Consider the following 17163-nt stretch of genomic DNA (forward strand, 5'->3'; position numbering starts at 1 on the left):
TGAAATGAATTGATCACGGCTAGTTCTGGATTTTTTCCTCTTCTCCTTTTACATTTACCCTGGTGTTTATAGTCCTAGACTTCATCCACGAGACGTATTCAGGGGGAAGAACGGGAAGAATCAGTTAACTAGAGGAAACAGAGGGAGCAGGGCTGCCCATAATTTTGATAGATAAGCAGATGAGGCCACAGCATGTAGGTAGAATTTCCAAAAAGATGCTGTTCCTCCCTACTCCACATTGGGAACGAAAAATGGTACGAGAAGACTATGAGCCAGCTCCTTCCCGGGGGGCTGTAGAATCCGTGTCCTTTACTCAGCCGCACAGACAAGAGTAAATCAGTTTGTGTTCATCCCCACGCATCTTCCCCAAAAGTAAAGGGGGGGAAGTATGGTAAACAGGGGCCTTGAAAAGAGAAAGAATTCTTTTTAAAAAGAAGCACCTAGAGGGGAGTGTGTGAAGAGGATACAGTACTAGTCATTTGCTTTGGTGATATTGGAGGTTTATGAGCTAATCGTAGAATAAAAATTCTTTTGAGGAGCCAGACCTTTCTCCCACACCTCAGATTTCACTGAGCCTTTGCCCACCTGTACCGGCAATTAGACCAAGGACTTCCACTGCATGGGCTCGAAACTGGCACCGTTGTTTCATTTGTAATATTCTGGGATGACTGTGTATCGGATGAGCCCTAGCATTTGAAGACACTCGCCTGCCTTCTGCCACGTAAGGTGGATCCACCTGGCACTTTCCCAAGGAAGCCTGTGGAAGACGTCGAAAAGATGGTGGTACTAACCCTATGGCTTTTGGGAGCAAGTATCTGCTGAGATTCACGTTAGGTCAGGAAAGATTGCGCAGCACTTCTGAGGTCCTTTCATTCATTGCTTCTACTAAAGAAAACATTTCCGTTTGTTTCTAAATGTCTGAGAAGAGGCATTATGACGTAGCGGTTAAGAGCAGGCTCCAGAGCCAGACAGCCTAGACAGCTAGCCCGTGACCTTGTACAAACTGCCTCTCTCCTCCTTTCTTCATCTGTATTTACTGTGTGACTGTATTTACATCGTAGGGTTGTGGTGAAGATTAAATGAGAGAATGATATAAAGCACTTAGAGCTAGAAATCTGGGACTCAAAAATATATCGCCAGGTGTTTGTAATCTGCAGGTTACGGAACCAGAGCTCCTGAAATGCTAGAATCGTAAGCGGCACTTATGAGCGTGTGTGCGTGTTTTTCAGGGGGCGAGCGCAGAGAATCCGTAAGTCTCACCACTTGTCTCGGAGATCTGAGACCCCAGAAAGATTAAGAACCGCTATCTTATAGGAAACACGGTAACACTCACCTCCTGTACCCCACAGGGGTCTTCTTAAAAGATAAATAAGCAAGAGGGAGGAGATATGGGGATGTGTGCATGTGTACAGCTGATTCACTTTGTTATACAGCAGAAACTAATACACCATTGTAAAGCAATTATACTCCAATAAAGATGTTTAAAAAAAAAAGATCAATAATTGAAACTCCAGGGAAAGTGTTTTATGAATACAGCATTTTACTGGAGAACAGTTTTTAAAGGGCTCCATTTTATATGTCTCGAGCTCATATTTATAAGAGTTTTCTTCTATAAAACAAATTTAAAACTTCTTCGTAGATCTAATAGGAACGACTTTCCTTTAGTGTCAGAACACGGTTGTTCATTTTCAAAGTGATTTTTTTGCAACTTAATTTGCGTTTCAGCAATTGATAAGTGTATTAATTTTTTAAATATACTGTATTATTTTTTACAATTATTGTTGCTAATGGCTTTTTACAACATACCTGCATTTTTCTGATGATTTCCTGTAGTGGCTCATATAATGATGTTTTTATTGTTGCAATTATTATCTTTAATAATTATTTGAACCTCGTATACGGACATCTTCTTTTAACTTCTTCATTATTTAGAGCCAGGCTTCTGTGGTATTGTCGGAAATTTTACTCTACGTGGCCAAAATATAGGTGGTGGGTTTTCCTCCCCTTCTCTCTTAGTCTTAAACTATCAGCCTCAACTATTCCCTGTGATATAAAATGCAAATGACACATCTTTGTATTTTTTTCTTCAGTACAGATACTTTTCTTATGGTTAGTTTTACAACTGTTTGCAAAACGTGTTTTAAATATTTTTAATATGTAAAGCTTTATGTAAAATTTGACCTGCCGTATGCTTTAAATGTTTTCTAATTTCGGCTCCACTTTCGATATTCCCTTGGCCCAATGACAAACCTACCTTTACCCATAATCCACTGTTTTGCATAATTGATTCTGTTTGCTAAAATAATGGGATTGGCTGGATCCTAACTTATTCCTCCTTTAAAACTACTAATCCAGATCAGAATTAATTACATTCCTTACTTTGATTGTGTTAACTGAAGTGGACCCGATGTAAAAGCCAAAGGCTTATACTCCAACTCTGATCAGTGTTATTAATTTTCATAAACTAAGAATTCCCTCAGAAGTACTACCCTAGCTGAACCAGAAACTCCACAGTGTTTAAAGGCACTTTGTTTATCCTCCGTATTAAGTGAGCTCTTATGGGACTACTGGATTATATAATGTTTGGAAGGAATTATTAAGAAAGTATATGAATGATGTTATACAGTAATACATTTTTATTTTAATGTTTGAAAAGAATTATTTTTATGAAATTGTAATTTCAGACTAGTGCCTGACACTGTTTCTCCTCCCCCTTAATTTCTCCTGCTATATATTGTCGGTTGGCCATAAACATGCTTATTTTTATATGCAGTTCAGAAGCCTCTGATGGAATCCTGTGGCAAAGTGAGGCATCCTTTTATATACACGGTACAGATGGGTCTAAACCATTTGTGGTTTTGTTTACACACGTGACAGAACTACCAGACTTGAGTAGCTCACCTGAAAGTTATAGTTGAAATCATTCTGTTAAAAGTCCTGCGACCACTTGCATATGTCAGTAATGAAAAATAATCAACATAAGCATCTTTGAAAAGCAATTTTAGACCATTAAGGATGTATGAATTTTGGCCAAGCAAGAAGCTTTGAGGCTTATTAAGAATATATTAGGTCTCTCCAGTGAGTGAACGGAGAGGGATATTTATGCCTCTGTTCAAGAGGAAAGGTGTAGGCTAATTGTAAGCTCATGAAAGATTAAATGGACAGGTACAGTAAAAGACGTCAGTCCTCATCCTGACTGTTCCAGCAAAGCTCTTGTGAGAAGCAGAGCCTATTCCTGTATGAATCCTGAAAAGAAACAAGATCTCAGTCCGTGTTTCTTAATGGACTGTGTACGTGATACATCACTGTGCATCTCACATGTAGTCAGGGGCTGCTGGGTAATCATATTCTACAGAACTTACACGGTACCGTATTAAATTTGCTCAAGGACTCTCAGTTTCCTTCTTTATTTTTTCTTCTTTATTAACCACGTTTGATTATTTGTAAATATGCAAGTAACTCAAGAGAGAAGGTGAATGAAGTAGAATTTCTGTGGGTTTATCTTGCAGATTGAAGAAAGCATCCGAACATACATAAATGGCTCCTCTGGGCCTTCGGTGTGTTCTTTCTGCCCTTCCACTGTGTGACCCTTATGAAACTACTTTGTTAAAAACGAACTGAAAAAAAGAGAATTATTTTCTCACCTCCCCCCCCAAAAAAGTTGATTATTTGTAGATCTCATAGTTGTAAATTTCCAAAATTGTTTAGTAATAAAGAATTGATTCCATTTGTTCTACTTAGCTATGCTTTCGTATAACCTCGGGAAGGATCAGGGTGAGTCCATTCCAAATAATCTGCGAAAGGGAGTGTTAGTTTATCTGCATACTTTTCCTGAAAATGCTGAGCATATCCTGGAATCGTGGCTACATTTTCTAAAACGTGAATATATTGCATTTTTAGAAGATATGAAGTGCATCTCTGTCATGTAATGGGAGTCTTATGTCAGCTGCAGCTACTCAATTTGCATGTAAATTCTGAAAATTTCCTTGTCCCATGTGACACTTCTGAAATGTCTGTCTGTTCTTTTTTCCTTTTTAATTTCTCAAGCTCACTATTTGGATAAGATAGTTAAAGGTACTGTATACTTGCTCTTTGTTGACATATCTCTATATAACCGTGTATTAGCTTTCACTAGGTATGAAAATAGACTGTTTTCATGCATATTTTTGTAAATTATAAATCAGGCTTACATTATGTGAAATCCTTTGGATTTAAAGTATTGAGACTTGAATGTCTGTGTCTCATTTTTATAAGTTTGGGTTATTGCAGATTTCATCCTATGTAAAAACATTAGTTTTCACTGGAACCAAAAACTGAAGATAACAGTAATTTGCTGTTTTTTGGTTTTTTGGGTTTTTCTGTTTTGTTTTCTGGTTTTTTTGGTTTTTTTTGGCTTTAAGATCTTCATTGTTGGCAATTCGGCTCATAAGCTTTAAATTCTAAATCAAAGAATCATGAACGCTCACTCTTATCACAGAATAAGAAATTGTCAATCTAAAGAAGATTCTGGTTAACATATGTTGAGAGAAATCTCATTTATCCTCATATGGAAACTTCTTTGGCTTTTTCTCAGTGTTTCGAAATATATGTGATATAATTTATGTTTTGTGATTTTCTAAAACAACTACAAAATACTGTGCATTCTAGAAAACAGAAATGGTAACACCACTCAGCAGAAAACAGCAGATTCTTTGTCTTCAGTTATCATAGAAATAAGTGAAAACCATATTTTTCAGAAGAGAAAATTCCCTTTCCCTTGCTCCTCAGATTACCTATTTTTTTATTCCTTGTTTGTGCTTTTCATTAGAATATGAAAATATTCATGACAATATCCAGGCTTTCATGTAATAACTCCTTGTGTGCAGGCAGTCAGCTGCTGCACATCTTTGTCAGTGGGGCAGTTAAACCCCTTATTTTTTTTTTCATTAAAAACAAAACAGAAACATCCATAAGGAAAATTCACCTTTTAGGTATTGAATAATCCGTAAATACAGATGGTAATTGTCTGAAGGAAAAGAAGCAGCAAAATTAATCTTCTCCTGACCTGATGGTGTCCATAAGTGTAATTTCATCATACGCAGCCACAAGAGACTGTCACAATGGTCTTCCTTCTGTCAACGCTAACCTTAAGAGACAGAAGGTCTCTGAGATCTTTTCATTTCACGTTCCACAGTGGAGGAGGGGAAGCCAAGATATGAATAATTCTTTTAATCCAGACTTAAAATAAACATCCTTAAACGGATTGTTCCCTTAAACTTTGTCACCAAAACAAGAGTAGCATTCTACTTACAAGAAGCTGTAGAACAAACTCCACCTGCCAGAGCAAGTATTTTTTTTACTAATATATATTTTATGCCAAATTATAAGTAATTCTTTCCAAAGAGATCTGATTAATAGCCAATTATTCTTGCCATTTTAGAGCATTTATATCCTCGTTTCTGTCAGTGTCGTGTCACGCTCATAGACAAGAGCACCAGAATCTACCCAAGTGTCATCCTCATAAACAGATCATGTTGGCTGCATGCCAGTTATCATCTGTAGGAAGGGGCAGAATTTTTTTTTAATGTCATGTTAGGCTGAAACAATTATAGATTTTGGATATATTAAATTATTTTCATTGTTTCCCAAATTTTCCCTCCTTGCCCATAAAAGCAGACAAGATAGGATATAAAGGTAACAGCATAAAAGCTTTAGGGAGATTGTCACAAACTATCACTCTTCGCGCTCTGTCTTGAAGCACGTGACTACCGTGTTTTTGTTCGGTCTATCGATGTTTTACTGTGGTCCTTATGGTATTTCATTTTGTCCGTCCTAAGTAATCAAATATGCACAGCTATTACATTCGGTTGGAAATCCTGTCGGTCCTATCCCATCCGTATGCAGCCTGAATCCTAATGTCTGTTAGAATAGATGCTAAGCTGCTTCACTATTTCCTGGGCTTTGCTTATTCTGTGAAAAGGAATGTATCCTCGGCATAAAGTATAGTCATTAATACTGGCCTATACTTTGTGCAGTTATTTAATGCGCTGTAATTTCACATGAATATACGGCAACTCTGAGACCAGATAAAACTAATGTTCTCTTTCCGACATCATTCATATCCTCATACCCGCTTTCATGCTTTGAAATTAGAGGGAATTTTTGAAAGCAACAAGGCGCTTTTAAGAAGGCATGTCTAACCAGTGGCCAGTGTTGTTTACAACAGATTGAAGGTCTTTTCTAGGGCTTCTGAGATGGTCTTTTTGTGACGCTTTTTCACGCCTTACAACCAACCTTGTCGCTTTGCTAAAGGAAAAAAATTTAAGTTCATTTTGTCTGGCCTGCAGCAATTTAGTGGATCATTGCAGGTATTTCTGTCCTGCACAGGTAAGTGGTGTCTCAAGGGTCAGGCCAATCAAAGATGCCACTTGGATGGGGATGAGATGCCTCAGATAATGTTGCTGTTTCTGTCCATGTGCAATTACAGTATTTGTGCTGTTTCGAAAGGCCTGTTCCCACTAAGTGTCCCTCATTTGTTTACTTGAGGTGCAAAAACTTTCAATACTCAGATCACTTTCTGTTGTCCTTCTTTGTCTCTTTTGACAGAGGGGTGCCCCGGTCTGTGCAACAGCAATGGAAGATGCACACTGGACCAAAACGGCTGGCATTGTGTTTGCCAGCCAGGGTGGAGGGGAGCAGGGTGTGACGTGGCCATGGAGACCCTCTGCACAGATAGCAAGGACAATGAGGGAGGTAAGAGACGCTGAGCAGGAAAGCGAGCTTGTGCCGGAACTCAGGTTTATGAGTTCTCGCGGGTACCTGGTTATCTGTTGCCAAAAAAAAAAAAAAAAAAAAAAATCCGATCCCCATAGATTAAATTTTTTGAAAAATGTATGAGTGCTGATAGGGTGATTTTGCTCCCTATTTTCCCTGAGACAAATGCAAGATTATCGTCATTCAGGGAAAAGGCAAGGTAACCAAGCTACCGGGTAATGTACATTGTTCTCCATTCCTCGTGGTAATCTCCAGGTGACAGTTCTCCTCGGTGCAGTTTTTAGGACCCTGTAGATTGGGAGCTCTAAAGCAGTATTTTAATAATGCAACATTCCAAAAGGTGCAAGACAGCTCCCAAGCTCTTCTGTTGGAAGGCCTGGATGAAAAGAAAAAAAAAAAAAAAGGAACAGAAAGCAATCCCCTTGAAGCTGTACCTCCAGTGTCTTTTTATCCTTAACTTTACACCCTGTGAAAAGGATTATGATATTCCACCCCATATAAGCCCAGGGTTAAGAAATAAGTATTTTCCCCGTTGCGCACATCCTCCGTGCTAGTGTATTTCAATTTCAGAGAATAGAGAAGTGAGAGTTAGCGTTTGTCTCCAGTGATGGAGGACTTGCCCCTGGAGCTGTTCAGTTTTGGTGTCCCTTTGGGACTGAGGTTTTCGGAAGGATGCAGTTTCTGTCTGGACCTCTGCGGTCACCTGCTGTGTGGGTTAGTGTGTGTTTCCCTACCCCCACCTTCGTCCCACCTGCCCTTTTGGGAGTGTCCACGTGGGCAATATAGTGTTGGTTAAAAGTGCAGGTTTAGAGTCAGATCTTCCCTCCAACTCGTAGTGCTCATGTGACCTTAGACAAGGTTCTTATCCCTTTACATTTCAAATGCTTCATGTATAAAAGAGTGATAAAGAAGTTTCTGGAAGGATTAAGCTAGAGAATGTTTGTAAAGTACTTAGTGTATTGCCGGGGATATATTATATTGTGAGTAGCGGCTATTATTATCCTATTTTCCTTCTTTTGCTTTCAAAAGTGCTCCCCTTGACTGGGTGAAATTCATAAAAGGTTGTCAGAGAAGGTTGAATGGCCTTTTCCTTTCCAAATAGAGTGGACCTAACTTCAGGCAGACCTCGGAGATGTTGCGGGTCCGGTTCCAGAGCATTGCAGTAAAGCAAGTACCAGAATAAAGCAAGTCCCACTAACTGTGGGGTTTCCCAGTGCATATCAAAGTTACGTTTACTCTCCACTGTTAAGTTACCCTATACTGCAGTCTGTCAAGTGGGCAATAGCCTTATGTCTAAAAAACAATGTACATACCTTAATATAAAAATATTGCTAAAAAGGGTTAACCGTCATCTGAGCCTTAAGCAAGTTGTAACATCAAAGTCGTAACATCAAACATCAAAAAAACCATCATAGATCACCAGCACAGATATAATAATGAAAAAGTTTGAAATATTGTGAGAATTACCGAAACGTGACACAGAGACACAAGGTGAGCAGATGCTGTTGGAAAAACAGCGCGCTGGTCTTTGCTCCACGCGGAGTTGCCACAAACCTTCAATGTATGAAAAATGCAGTATCTTTGGAGCACAATAAAGGGAAACACAGTAAAAACAAGGCCTGCCCTGTACTGTTCTCTCAGAAACAGTGCCAGAACCAGCTGTCAGCTCTCCCCCCTGCCCCCAGCGCGCGCGCGCGCGCACACACACACACACACACACACACACACACACACACACACACACACACTACGGTCATTCTGAAACCAAACGTTATTTGTGTCTCAACTTCCTAAGAGTTGCAATTCTCCCCTTTCATTCTAGCACATTGGTCACTATTTTCCCTGTTTTCTTTTAACCTGGGCTCTTGAGAAACTTGAGCCACTGGTTCTGAGCTGAAGCCTCCTTTGCTGTCTGCTCCTGATAGATTTAGGTGGTCCTTAACCCTCGCAGCCCCTCCTGCCTAATGATATGCGGTTGCCCCGATCCCTCCTCAGCGCGCCCATGTGCCTGTCTTAGGAACCACAGCATCAGTCCTCTCTGACCCCCAGCCCAGACGGCAACTTTCCTCCTTGCTTTCCCCCAAGGAGCCCCTACCCCACTGTGTTCTATTGCCCAGGGAGGAAGGAGAGCTTCCCTTCCTCCTTTTTTTCTTTTTTTTTTAAAATTACTCTTTTATTTTTTATTCTTTTGCCACACAGCATGAGGGATCTTAGTTCCCCGACCAGGGATCGAACCCATGCCCCCTGCAGTGGAAGGGCGGAGTGCTGGACCGCCAGGGAAGTCCCTTCCCTTCCTCCTTGATCAGATATTTCACACTTGTCTTCTAAAAGATTTACCTTGAGGAGGTTACAGACTCTTGCAGAGGGAAGCAAACTGCAGGGCCAAGTCTGCAGAGACGCTGCGGCGTAACTGAGGGGCTAATCAACTCTTTAGTATTGTTATCAGCTAAGGAGGTTTCTCTCTTTCCTCAAAATTTATCAGCTGTGAATTGGCCTCATTCCCCCCTTGTTTATTCTTCTTAGCCTGAAGCTAGGCTATCTCTAGACTTGCCTCTCCAAGGGGAAATCTGAGCTGATAGAAGCCCTCATGTGGATTCTCTGCTTATCTCATATAATTTGTATTCCTGTCCCTAACCTAATTTTGTTGATCTGAGCAGGAATCTCAGTGCCAGCTTTATTATATCCTGAGATTGTAACCTGGGTGCCTTATAACCCAAGCTAGAGGGTTCCTTGAACTTAAGCATGGGCTGTGTGTATACAGACAATATTTTCCACACCAAACCCCAACTCAAGACACATAATCTGGCAATTAAGGATATCATTATCATTATATGAGGACAATAAAACAGAATGTTTAAAATAAGGACTATACTTGAAATTCTATGATACGTAGGAACTGTACCATTAGAGATCTATTGTCTAAACTAAGTTTGATGTCAAAATGGTGCATTAGCCAGAAAGTAGCTATAAGTAATTTGATTTAACACATTAAGTAACTAAGGAGGAGGAGAAGATGAAGAGAGGTTGATTTAGCCCGAATCAGAAATTAAACGTATCATACGAATAGCTGCTGGTCTAGTCTGAGTAATTTTGTAGAACACAACTTTAAGAACTTTGCAGAACACACACGCACACGCACACACACACACAAAGAAAGTTGCTTACTATTCCCAGAACTGAAAAAGATATATTTAAAAATTTTAGAAAGGACAGCCACATACGGCTAAATAAATATTTTTTTCTTACGCCAAGCATCTTCCTTCGCCTCCAAAATATACCTTCCTTTACCAAATCCACTTCACCGCATTTCTACTGCCTAAGCCTAAAGATCCCCAACCTATGGATCTCACTAAATAAATAAAGAACCACCTGCCGATGCAGGGGGCACGGTTGGAGCCCTGGTCCGGGAAGATCCCACATGCCGCGGAGCACCTAAGCCGTGCACCACAACTAGTGAGCCTGTGCTCTAGAGCCCGCAAGCCACAACTACTGAGCCCGCGAGCCACAACTACTGAAGCCCGCATGCCACAACTACTGAGCCCACCCACCTAGAGCCCGTGCTCCACAACAAGAGAAGCCACCGCAATGAGAAGCCCGCGCACTGCAACGAAGGCAGCCCCTGCTTGCCACAACTAGAGAAAGCCCGTGCGCAGCAACAAAGACCCAACGCAGCCAAAAATAAAATAAATAAATTTATTTTTAAATTAAACAGGTGACCCTCTCTGCCTGTGGAGCCAGCTTCCCCTTTATGTCTCTAACGGGCATGAGGAAGAGCAGGCTTCGAGGGGAATCTGCAATGAGGACCAAGAGAGGTGGGCTACCAATAAAGTAGCCTCCGGAGGGGCTTTAGCTACTCTTGCAGCACCTGCGTAGTCATGAGAAGTGAATCTCCTGTTCAGTCGGACCTTGTTTCTTTAAGGCTCAAATAAATAGCTGTTGCATACACAGGCTCATTAGCTTTTCAGAACTAAGACCATCTTTTACCCACCATAAAGGCCTTGACAAAGATCCCCACTCTCTGTGGACTCAACAAGGTGTCTCCCCCTTTGCTTCTCAAATCTGAGCTCCAGGTGTCGCACAGAGGCAGCTGGAGCAGACATCAGGGCAGAGGTGGGCTATGGGAGAGTCAACTTTTAAATCACACAGTGGACGTCAGAAACTTGTGGTCACTGGACCAGCGAATTGTGGCGAACATCTCCACACAGGGCCTGTAGGCACTTTGGAAGCAAGGACAAGATATCCTTTTCTCGTTGGAAACGGTTTCTGAGCAAGGGATCCACGCTGCAGGCCTCCACCTGGCTTTTACATATTTCTTCAGCTTTATCTTCACCTACAAGGTCATCCTCCCTCTAGACTGAGCCACGTCTTGTTCATATCCCGGAACTCACTCTGCTGGTGAAGTCGCTAAGATCAGAGAAAAGACAGGTGAAGAGATGGGAACTGATCCCTAGTAAATGCTGTGTGTCTGGAGTGGAGTTGAAGACAGTGACTCCATACTGCCCCATCCTCAGCTTATATAACTGACAAATTTGGAGAGAACTGCACCTAGGCGTACAGACAGTGGTAACAGATATCTGGGTTAATCATCTGTCAACTCTGCTTGTTCTATGCTGGCACCATTCTCTGGATGTCTCTCCCACCAGCTCGAGGTTTACATTCCTCTAGCATAACAAGCCCAGTGCAGGGAGGACACCTTTTTCAATGGTTACATGAGACCTGGGCCTGGCCTGAGCCCGACTCTCATTGGTCTGAATTAGGTCACCTGCCCTACAAGGAAACTGAAGTTCTGTCTCCAGAATAAAGGGGTAAGGATGGTGGGTAGGCAGAAAAACAGATTCCACTATCGGAATGTAAATAGCTGTCAATAGCGTTTGGTTTTAGTGTAACCAGACAGTGTACTGATAACCATTTCATATGGCTAGAAGAACTCTGTTCGTTTCAGGAGTCTTCTAGTCTCTCTCTTCTCCCTTCCCCGCCAAATTCCAGCCTTCTCACTTGAGAACAAGGAAACCAGTGGTGAGCCTCCCCTGACATGCTCTCCATGCCTGAGACTGACGAGGCAGCTCTCAGTTCTCTCCCAAACACTTCTGTACGCATCGTCAGTTTCACCTGGTCACCCTACTACAAATCTCATTCAATAGGGGGTGTCTTGACTTTCAGTAGCTCCCCATATGGTGGTCCCACTGTAGAAGCATCAAAATGCAGCAGCTTGCCAGAGACAACTCTGTTTTTTAGAGACTCGAGATGCTTATTAATGAGAAGATTACTCCAAAATATATTGTCTCTGGCAGTGGTTACCATGTTCCCATTGCCCTTCTTATTCGGGAGATCTCGTCAGAGTTTCCTCTGACATCTTGCTTCCCTGTCTGGTCCTCCAGTGGATAGCTCCCCTGTGGGGACCAGAGGCATGGGATGCAAGCCCTCTCCTGCATATTGGATGGTTGAGGGCCCAAGAATGACTTAAAGCCTCTTCCTAAATTTTGTGCAAGATGGTAGAGTGTCAAAGTATAAATCCTGCCAGGAAAGATGCATCTTACTTGTAAGACGATAGAGTTATTCTTTGTCCTTCAGAGTTGCTACTTCGTGGGGCTAGATGTCAGGAAGATGTATCTAAAACAGGCTTTTTTTAAATCTTCAGAGGTTGATAATTGTAGAGATTACAATTCAACTGAATTAATTTCTAAATAAGCTCAGATTCAACTGAGCTTATTTAGAAATTAAAAAGAAACCGTAATGAGAGAGAGAGAGAGAAAGGAAGAAAAATACAAATGAAAGATTCAAACTGCAGGAGAAAGCAGGAGTGTGCTAGCAGTGAAAATGAGGGAAACAATGAATGAAATTTTAATGTAAGCCTCAATGAGTGTGATGAATGGACAGAGCTGGTCTAAGTTTGGAGATTTACCAAATGAAAATAGGGAAATATTTGGAAATAGATTTTTAAGAAGTCCTAGCAGGAGGATGAGACAATTGTGTTCTTAAAAAAACATATTGAAAAATAAAAGTTAAATAAAATAGTAACAGAAATAGGAAGAGGGGGGAAAAATAGTTTAAAAAAAGAAGAAAGAGGGAGGGAAGGGAGGAGATTACAAGAGTTCCTAAGTACTTCTTAAAAAGAATCCAGATATCAGAATATAGAATGGCACTCAGTCTCAGAGCCTTAAAATACGTTAACCTGGCGGATGATTTGGGGCAGGGGGAATTACTATTCATTCGAAAAACCCTATGAGATCCTACTAGAGGGAGAGATTCAGGTTACTCTGAACCCTTTTGCTATCCACAGAAGTTTTAGAGCCCTGGGAATCCCCTTCTAGGAAAGAAAAGTCCAGCTTGTGCTCTCAGAAGTAAAGGACCCCAGTAGCCTCCTGGTAGTACACAAGGAACATGGGGTTTGATCACTGTTTTTTGAATGAGTTTTAGAAGGAGAGGAAAATCAGAGCCACACAGGCTGGAACTAAAAGTCTCCCCTGTATTTTACACCCATTACCATTTGCTGCCACCGCAAGGTTCACAATGTAACAAAGGGCATCGCACAGAACCTCTTTAGAAAGTGTCCCCTTTCTCCATGTTAAGAACCTCTGCATTCCTGGGGAGGGTTATTACTAGTAACCATACACGAGTGCTACATTCTCATTGTCAAGAGTAACCCCTGTCAACAACTTAAAGAGTGCGTGTTTCTACGCCTCCTTCAGTGGATTTAGCTGCACATTTATGTTTTTAAACGTAAACGGGATAGGTACTGTTCTAAATTTGATTCTGCCAAAGAGGGTAACTTAGAGATTTTTTCATGTCAGTACATATAGGCCTATCTCCTACTTTATAATAGAAACACGGTTGTCCTAATGAATTTTACCACTACTAATTAATAATTATTTAGTTGTTTCTCTTTGTTTTTGCTCTTAGTATAAAGACAAATCTGTAGTGAATCTGTGTGTGTATATCTGCATATAAATCTGTGAATGTACAAATATTTCTTTGGGACAGATTTTTAGAAATGAAGTTGCTGGGTCACGGGGTAATTTTAATTTGTAATTCTGGTAGCTACTGCCAGTTGCCTTGCAGGTGAGCCTCACCATTGTGCACTTCATCGGTGGGATAGCGCTTATCTTCCCCATGTTCATGATCTGTACCTGATCGTTGTACATAAGCGAAATTGGCCAACAAAATGAAAAATACGAATTTTGTCTGCTGGGTGGAAATGACTCCATTTTTATTGTTTAATTTGCATTTCCCCAATTACTAGTTAGATTGATGATCTTTATATATGTTCCTTGATTGTTTGCATTTCTTCTTTTGCTAATAGCTTATTTATTTTTCTTGACCATTTTTTTCTATTGAGTTACTTGACTTTTTCTTTTTAATTTTTAGGAGTTCTTTGTATATTCTTCTTATCAGTTCTTTATGAGGTGTGTTGCAGATATTTTATCCCAAGTTTTCGTTACTTTTAACTTTGTTTATGGTGTCTTTCATCATGCGGAAATTTTCAAATGATAAACTTTTACAAGGTAAATGTTTATAAGGTTTAACTTTTCCTTCATGAATTCTGGGTTGTTTGTCTTTATAAGTACATACATAAGTTGTACTTATGTGTAGTATTTCCTATAATTTCTTCTAATACTTTTTGTAATTGTATGGATTGCTTAATGTCCAGTTCATCAAGAACATGTAAAGATACCTATTAGAGTAAAAATAGAAACAGGAATTCAAGGATTAGCATAGTGTCTGAGGGCAGGAAAAAGGTGATGAAAGAAAATCAGCACGTGTCTCTGCTGTGCTTTTAAGACATCATTTTGACCTGTTTAGATCTCATAAGCTCTAGGAACTGAATTGGTTCTTCACTTCATTCAGCAAAATTATTGTATGCGTACTTGGTACCAAGAGGTATGTGTCCTAAATTCTGGTGCTACAACAGTGAACTAGATTAGCCCTCAAGGAACTTCGTGAGACCATTGTCTGAGCTGATTGCTAAAGGAATTGGGGAGGGGGATAAGAGAGCAGGTGAGAAGTCTCCCAGCGGAGGAAATAATAATCACAAAGGTCTTGTAAGCCAGGTTAAGGAGTTCTAACTACTCAGAAAGCAGCAGGGACCAATTAAAGGAAGTATTTTAGCTAGAGAAGTGAAATAACCACATTTGATTTCTACCAAGATTACTCAGATTTAAGTGTTGAGAATGAATAGCTAGGACAAGACTGGCGCCTGGGAAACCAACCCCTTGTTGAGATCTTGTCAGGAAGTGACCATGTGGTCTAAACGGTTGTTTCAGTGAAATGGAAAGAAATAGACTGATTGAAGAGATGTTTGGGGTGGAGAAAAGGAGGATCTGGTCATTGATTAGGTGCAGAGAAAAAGGGAGAAGAGGAATCAAGGTTGACATTCAGGTTTCTGCTTTGAGAAACTGGGTGAGTGGATGGTGGAACCATTCCTTGAAATAGGAAATGCAGAGGAAGCGAGTGTTCAGAGAAGATCATATTTGCTGTGCTTTAGACGTGTGTTAAGTTTTCGATGCCCGTGGAAATATCTAGAAGACCGGTTGTGGATTTGGAGTTCAGGAGAATGATCAGCCTGGAATCATGAGCCTTGAAATGTTGCGAACATAGAGAGAATAAAGCCACCAAGAAAGCACTGCTGTAGACAAACCAAGAAGATATAGAAAAGCAAACATGATCCCAATTCAGTAATAAGTGAATTTCATGCATGCTACAGAATGGTGACTTAAAAGAGCAACAAAAGGTATACCCGTACACTTTGAAAATTCTAAAATCCACAGATTAAATACTGCATGAGAATTTCTACCTCTACCTCCAAGTGGAAGGCGGGGGAGGGGCTTCCAAATACTGTGGGGAAGGGCAGTGGGCATTCATTAATTATCTTTCGAGTAAAGATGAAAATTCATTCAAAGGAAATTCATGACTTTTTATCCAGTCAGTATGTCAGGGTTTTAAAAAACAAGTTAAAATATCCATAGCTGCTTAAAAGACAGAAGCAGATCAAAGCCAGCATAGAGGGTAGACTAGGAAAAGATGGAGTCAGACATTTTAATTATCTAGCAAAATAGGCATTAAATTTGCCAGAAAAAAAATCAAGAATGATTTAAAGACTATAAGGAAATAGGGCAGGGTAGAAACTTTAAAGCAAGACTAGAGGTTGGCAAACTATTACCCCTGGGCCAAAGCTTGTTTTTGTAAATAAGCTTGAGACACAGTCACACCCGCTCATTTACATATTGTCTCTGGCTGCTTTAGAGCTCTAAAGGCAGAGCTAGATACCTGTAGCAGGGACTATATGGTCCACAAAGTCTGAAATATTTTTTATCTGGCCCTTTATGAAATGAGTTTGCCAGCCACTGTTACAAACCAGTGAAAGGGTTAAGAAAGATGAGAACATGTTTTGAAATGATAACAGAACAATAACATTGAGGATTAAGTGGAAGGAAGCATACTCATTGTCTTTATCAAAGTACCACTTACATTGCAAAGCCTAACCAGGAGAAAGAGGGGCTCTTAACTGATCATTGGAGTTGTTATTCAGTGGGTTTTGAACAGTTCTGATTTTCTTTAGATTTTTTTACGGTTAATTCTATTAGCTAAGGCTTCCACACCAATCTCAATTTAAGCCGACCTAATATTCCTGAGACTAAAATGAAACGTTGATGATTTTGAGAAGCTCTTCCACGAAGTCACTTTTACTACCGTATACATTTGGGCAAGTGGGTAATCAGCTTAGTTTTACTAGATAGCCCTAGCCACGTGAGTATAGACAAAGAATGCAAAGTGTTTTCTCGACTTATAGGAAGCCAGATTCATAACCATCCGTCACTTGCTTAGGCGAGTCACTGATAAACTCTGCAGAAAAATAACAAACCGTGTGTCCCTGCAACTCGGCTGTTGAAAATGAGATTCTTTCTCTGATTGATGTTAGCAGAGAGGCTTGTAAAAATGCATTCCCAACTGATTAGTTCAGAAGGTGTCAATCTCATGCAGTTTTATGACCTGCAGACTACATGCCAGATGCATGTTTGCTTTTTATAAACTAACAAAGATGAATGATGAAATTTGAGCATTCCTCTTTGGCCAGCTGTACCATATAGTGCCTAAAGGAAGACACTGTGGGGATATTATGGGGGACAAAGTGGGGGGGGGGATTTAACCCTTAATTTACCAGATTAATGGAGATAAAATATAATGTTTGGAAGTACTTTCACCATTAAGTAGTTTCTACTTATGTTAAAAAACGAACGTAAGGGAAAAACCTGTAAGAATATAAAATATTTGTGTGGAATTACTCTCCCGAGCATATGCACACCCCATTCTAAATCCATGGAGTCAGAGCTCTTAGATACATCATAAAACAGATTAAAGATTCCTCATGAAGTCTCAACATATGATCATGAATTGTTACTGAATGGGGTTTTT

The 17163-nt window shown here is 40.3% G+C and overlaps 1 protein-coding gene across 1 annotated transcript in view; it reads left to right on the forward strand.

Moving 5' to 3' along the window:
* LOC112401351 (teneurin-3) overlaps window positions 1–17163 on the forward strand; it is a 200643-nt gene that overhangs the window by 117418 nt on the left and 66062 nt on the right. The window contains exon 11 of the mRNA XM_024747546.1: window positions 6586–6732. Within this exon, the coding sequence (XP_024603314.1) occupies window positions 6586–6732 (147 nt within the window). The remainder of the gene's footprint in view (window positions 1–6585; window positions 6733–17163) is intronic.

The sequence above is a fragment of the Neophocaena asiaeorientalis genome, unplaced genomic scaffold (assembly GCF_003031525.2).
Source record: "Neophocaena asiaeorientalis asiaeorientalis breed wild unplaced genomic scaffold, Neophocaena_asiaeorientalis_V1.1 scaffold683, whole genome shotgun sequence".
NCBI lineage: Eukaryota > Metazoa > Chordata > Mammalia > Artiodactyla > Phocoenidae > Neophocaena > Neophocaena asiaeorientalis.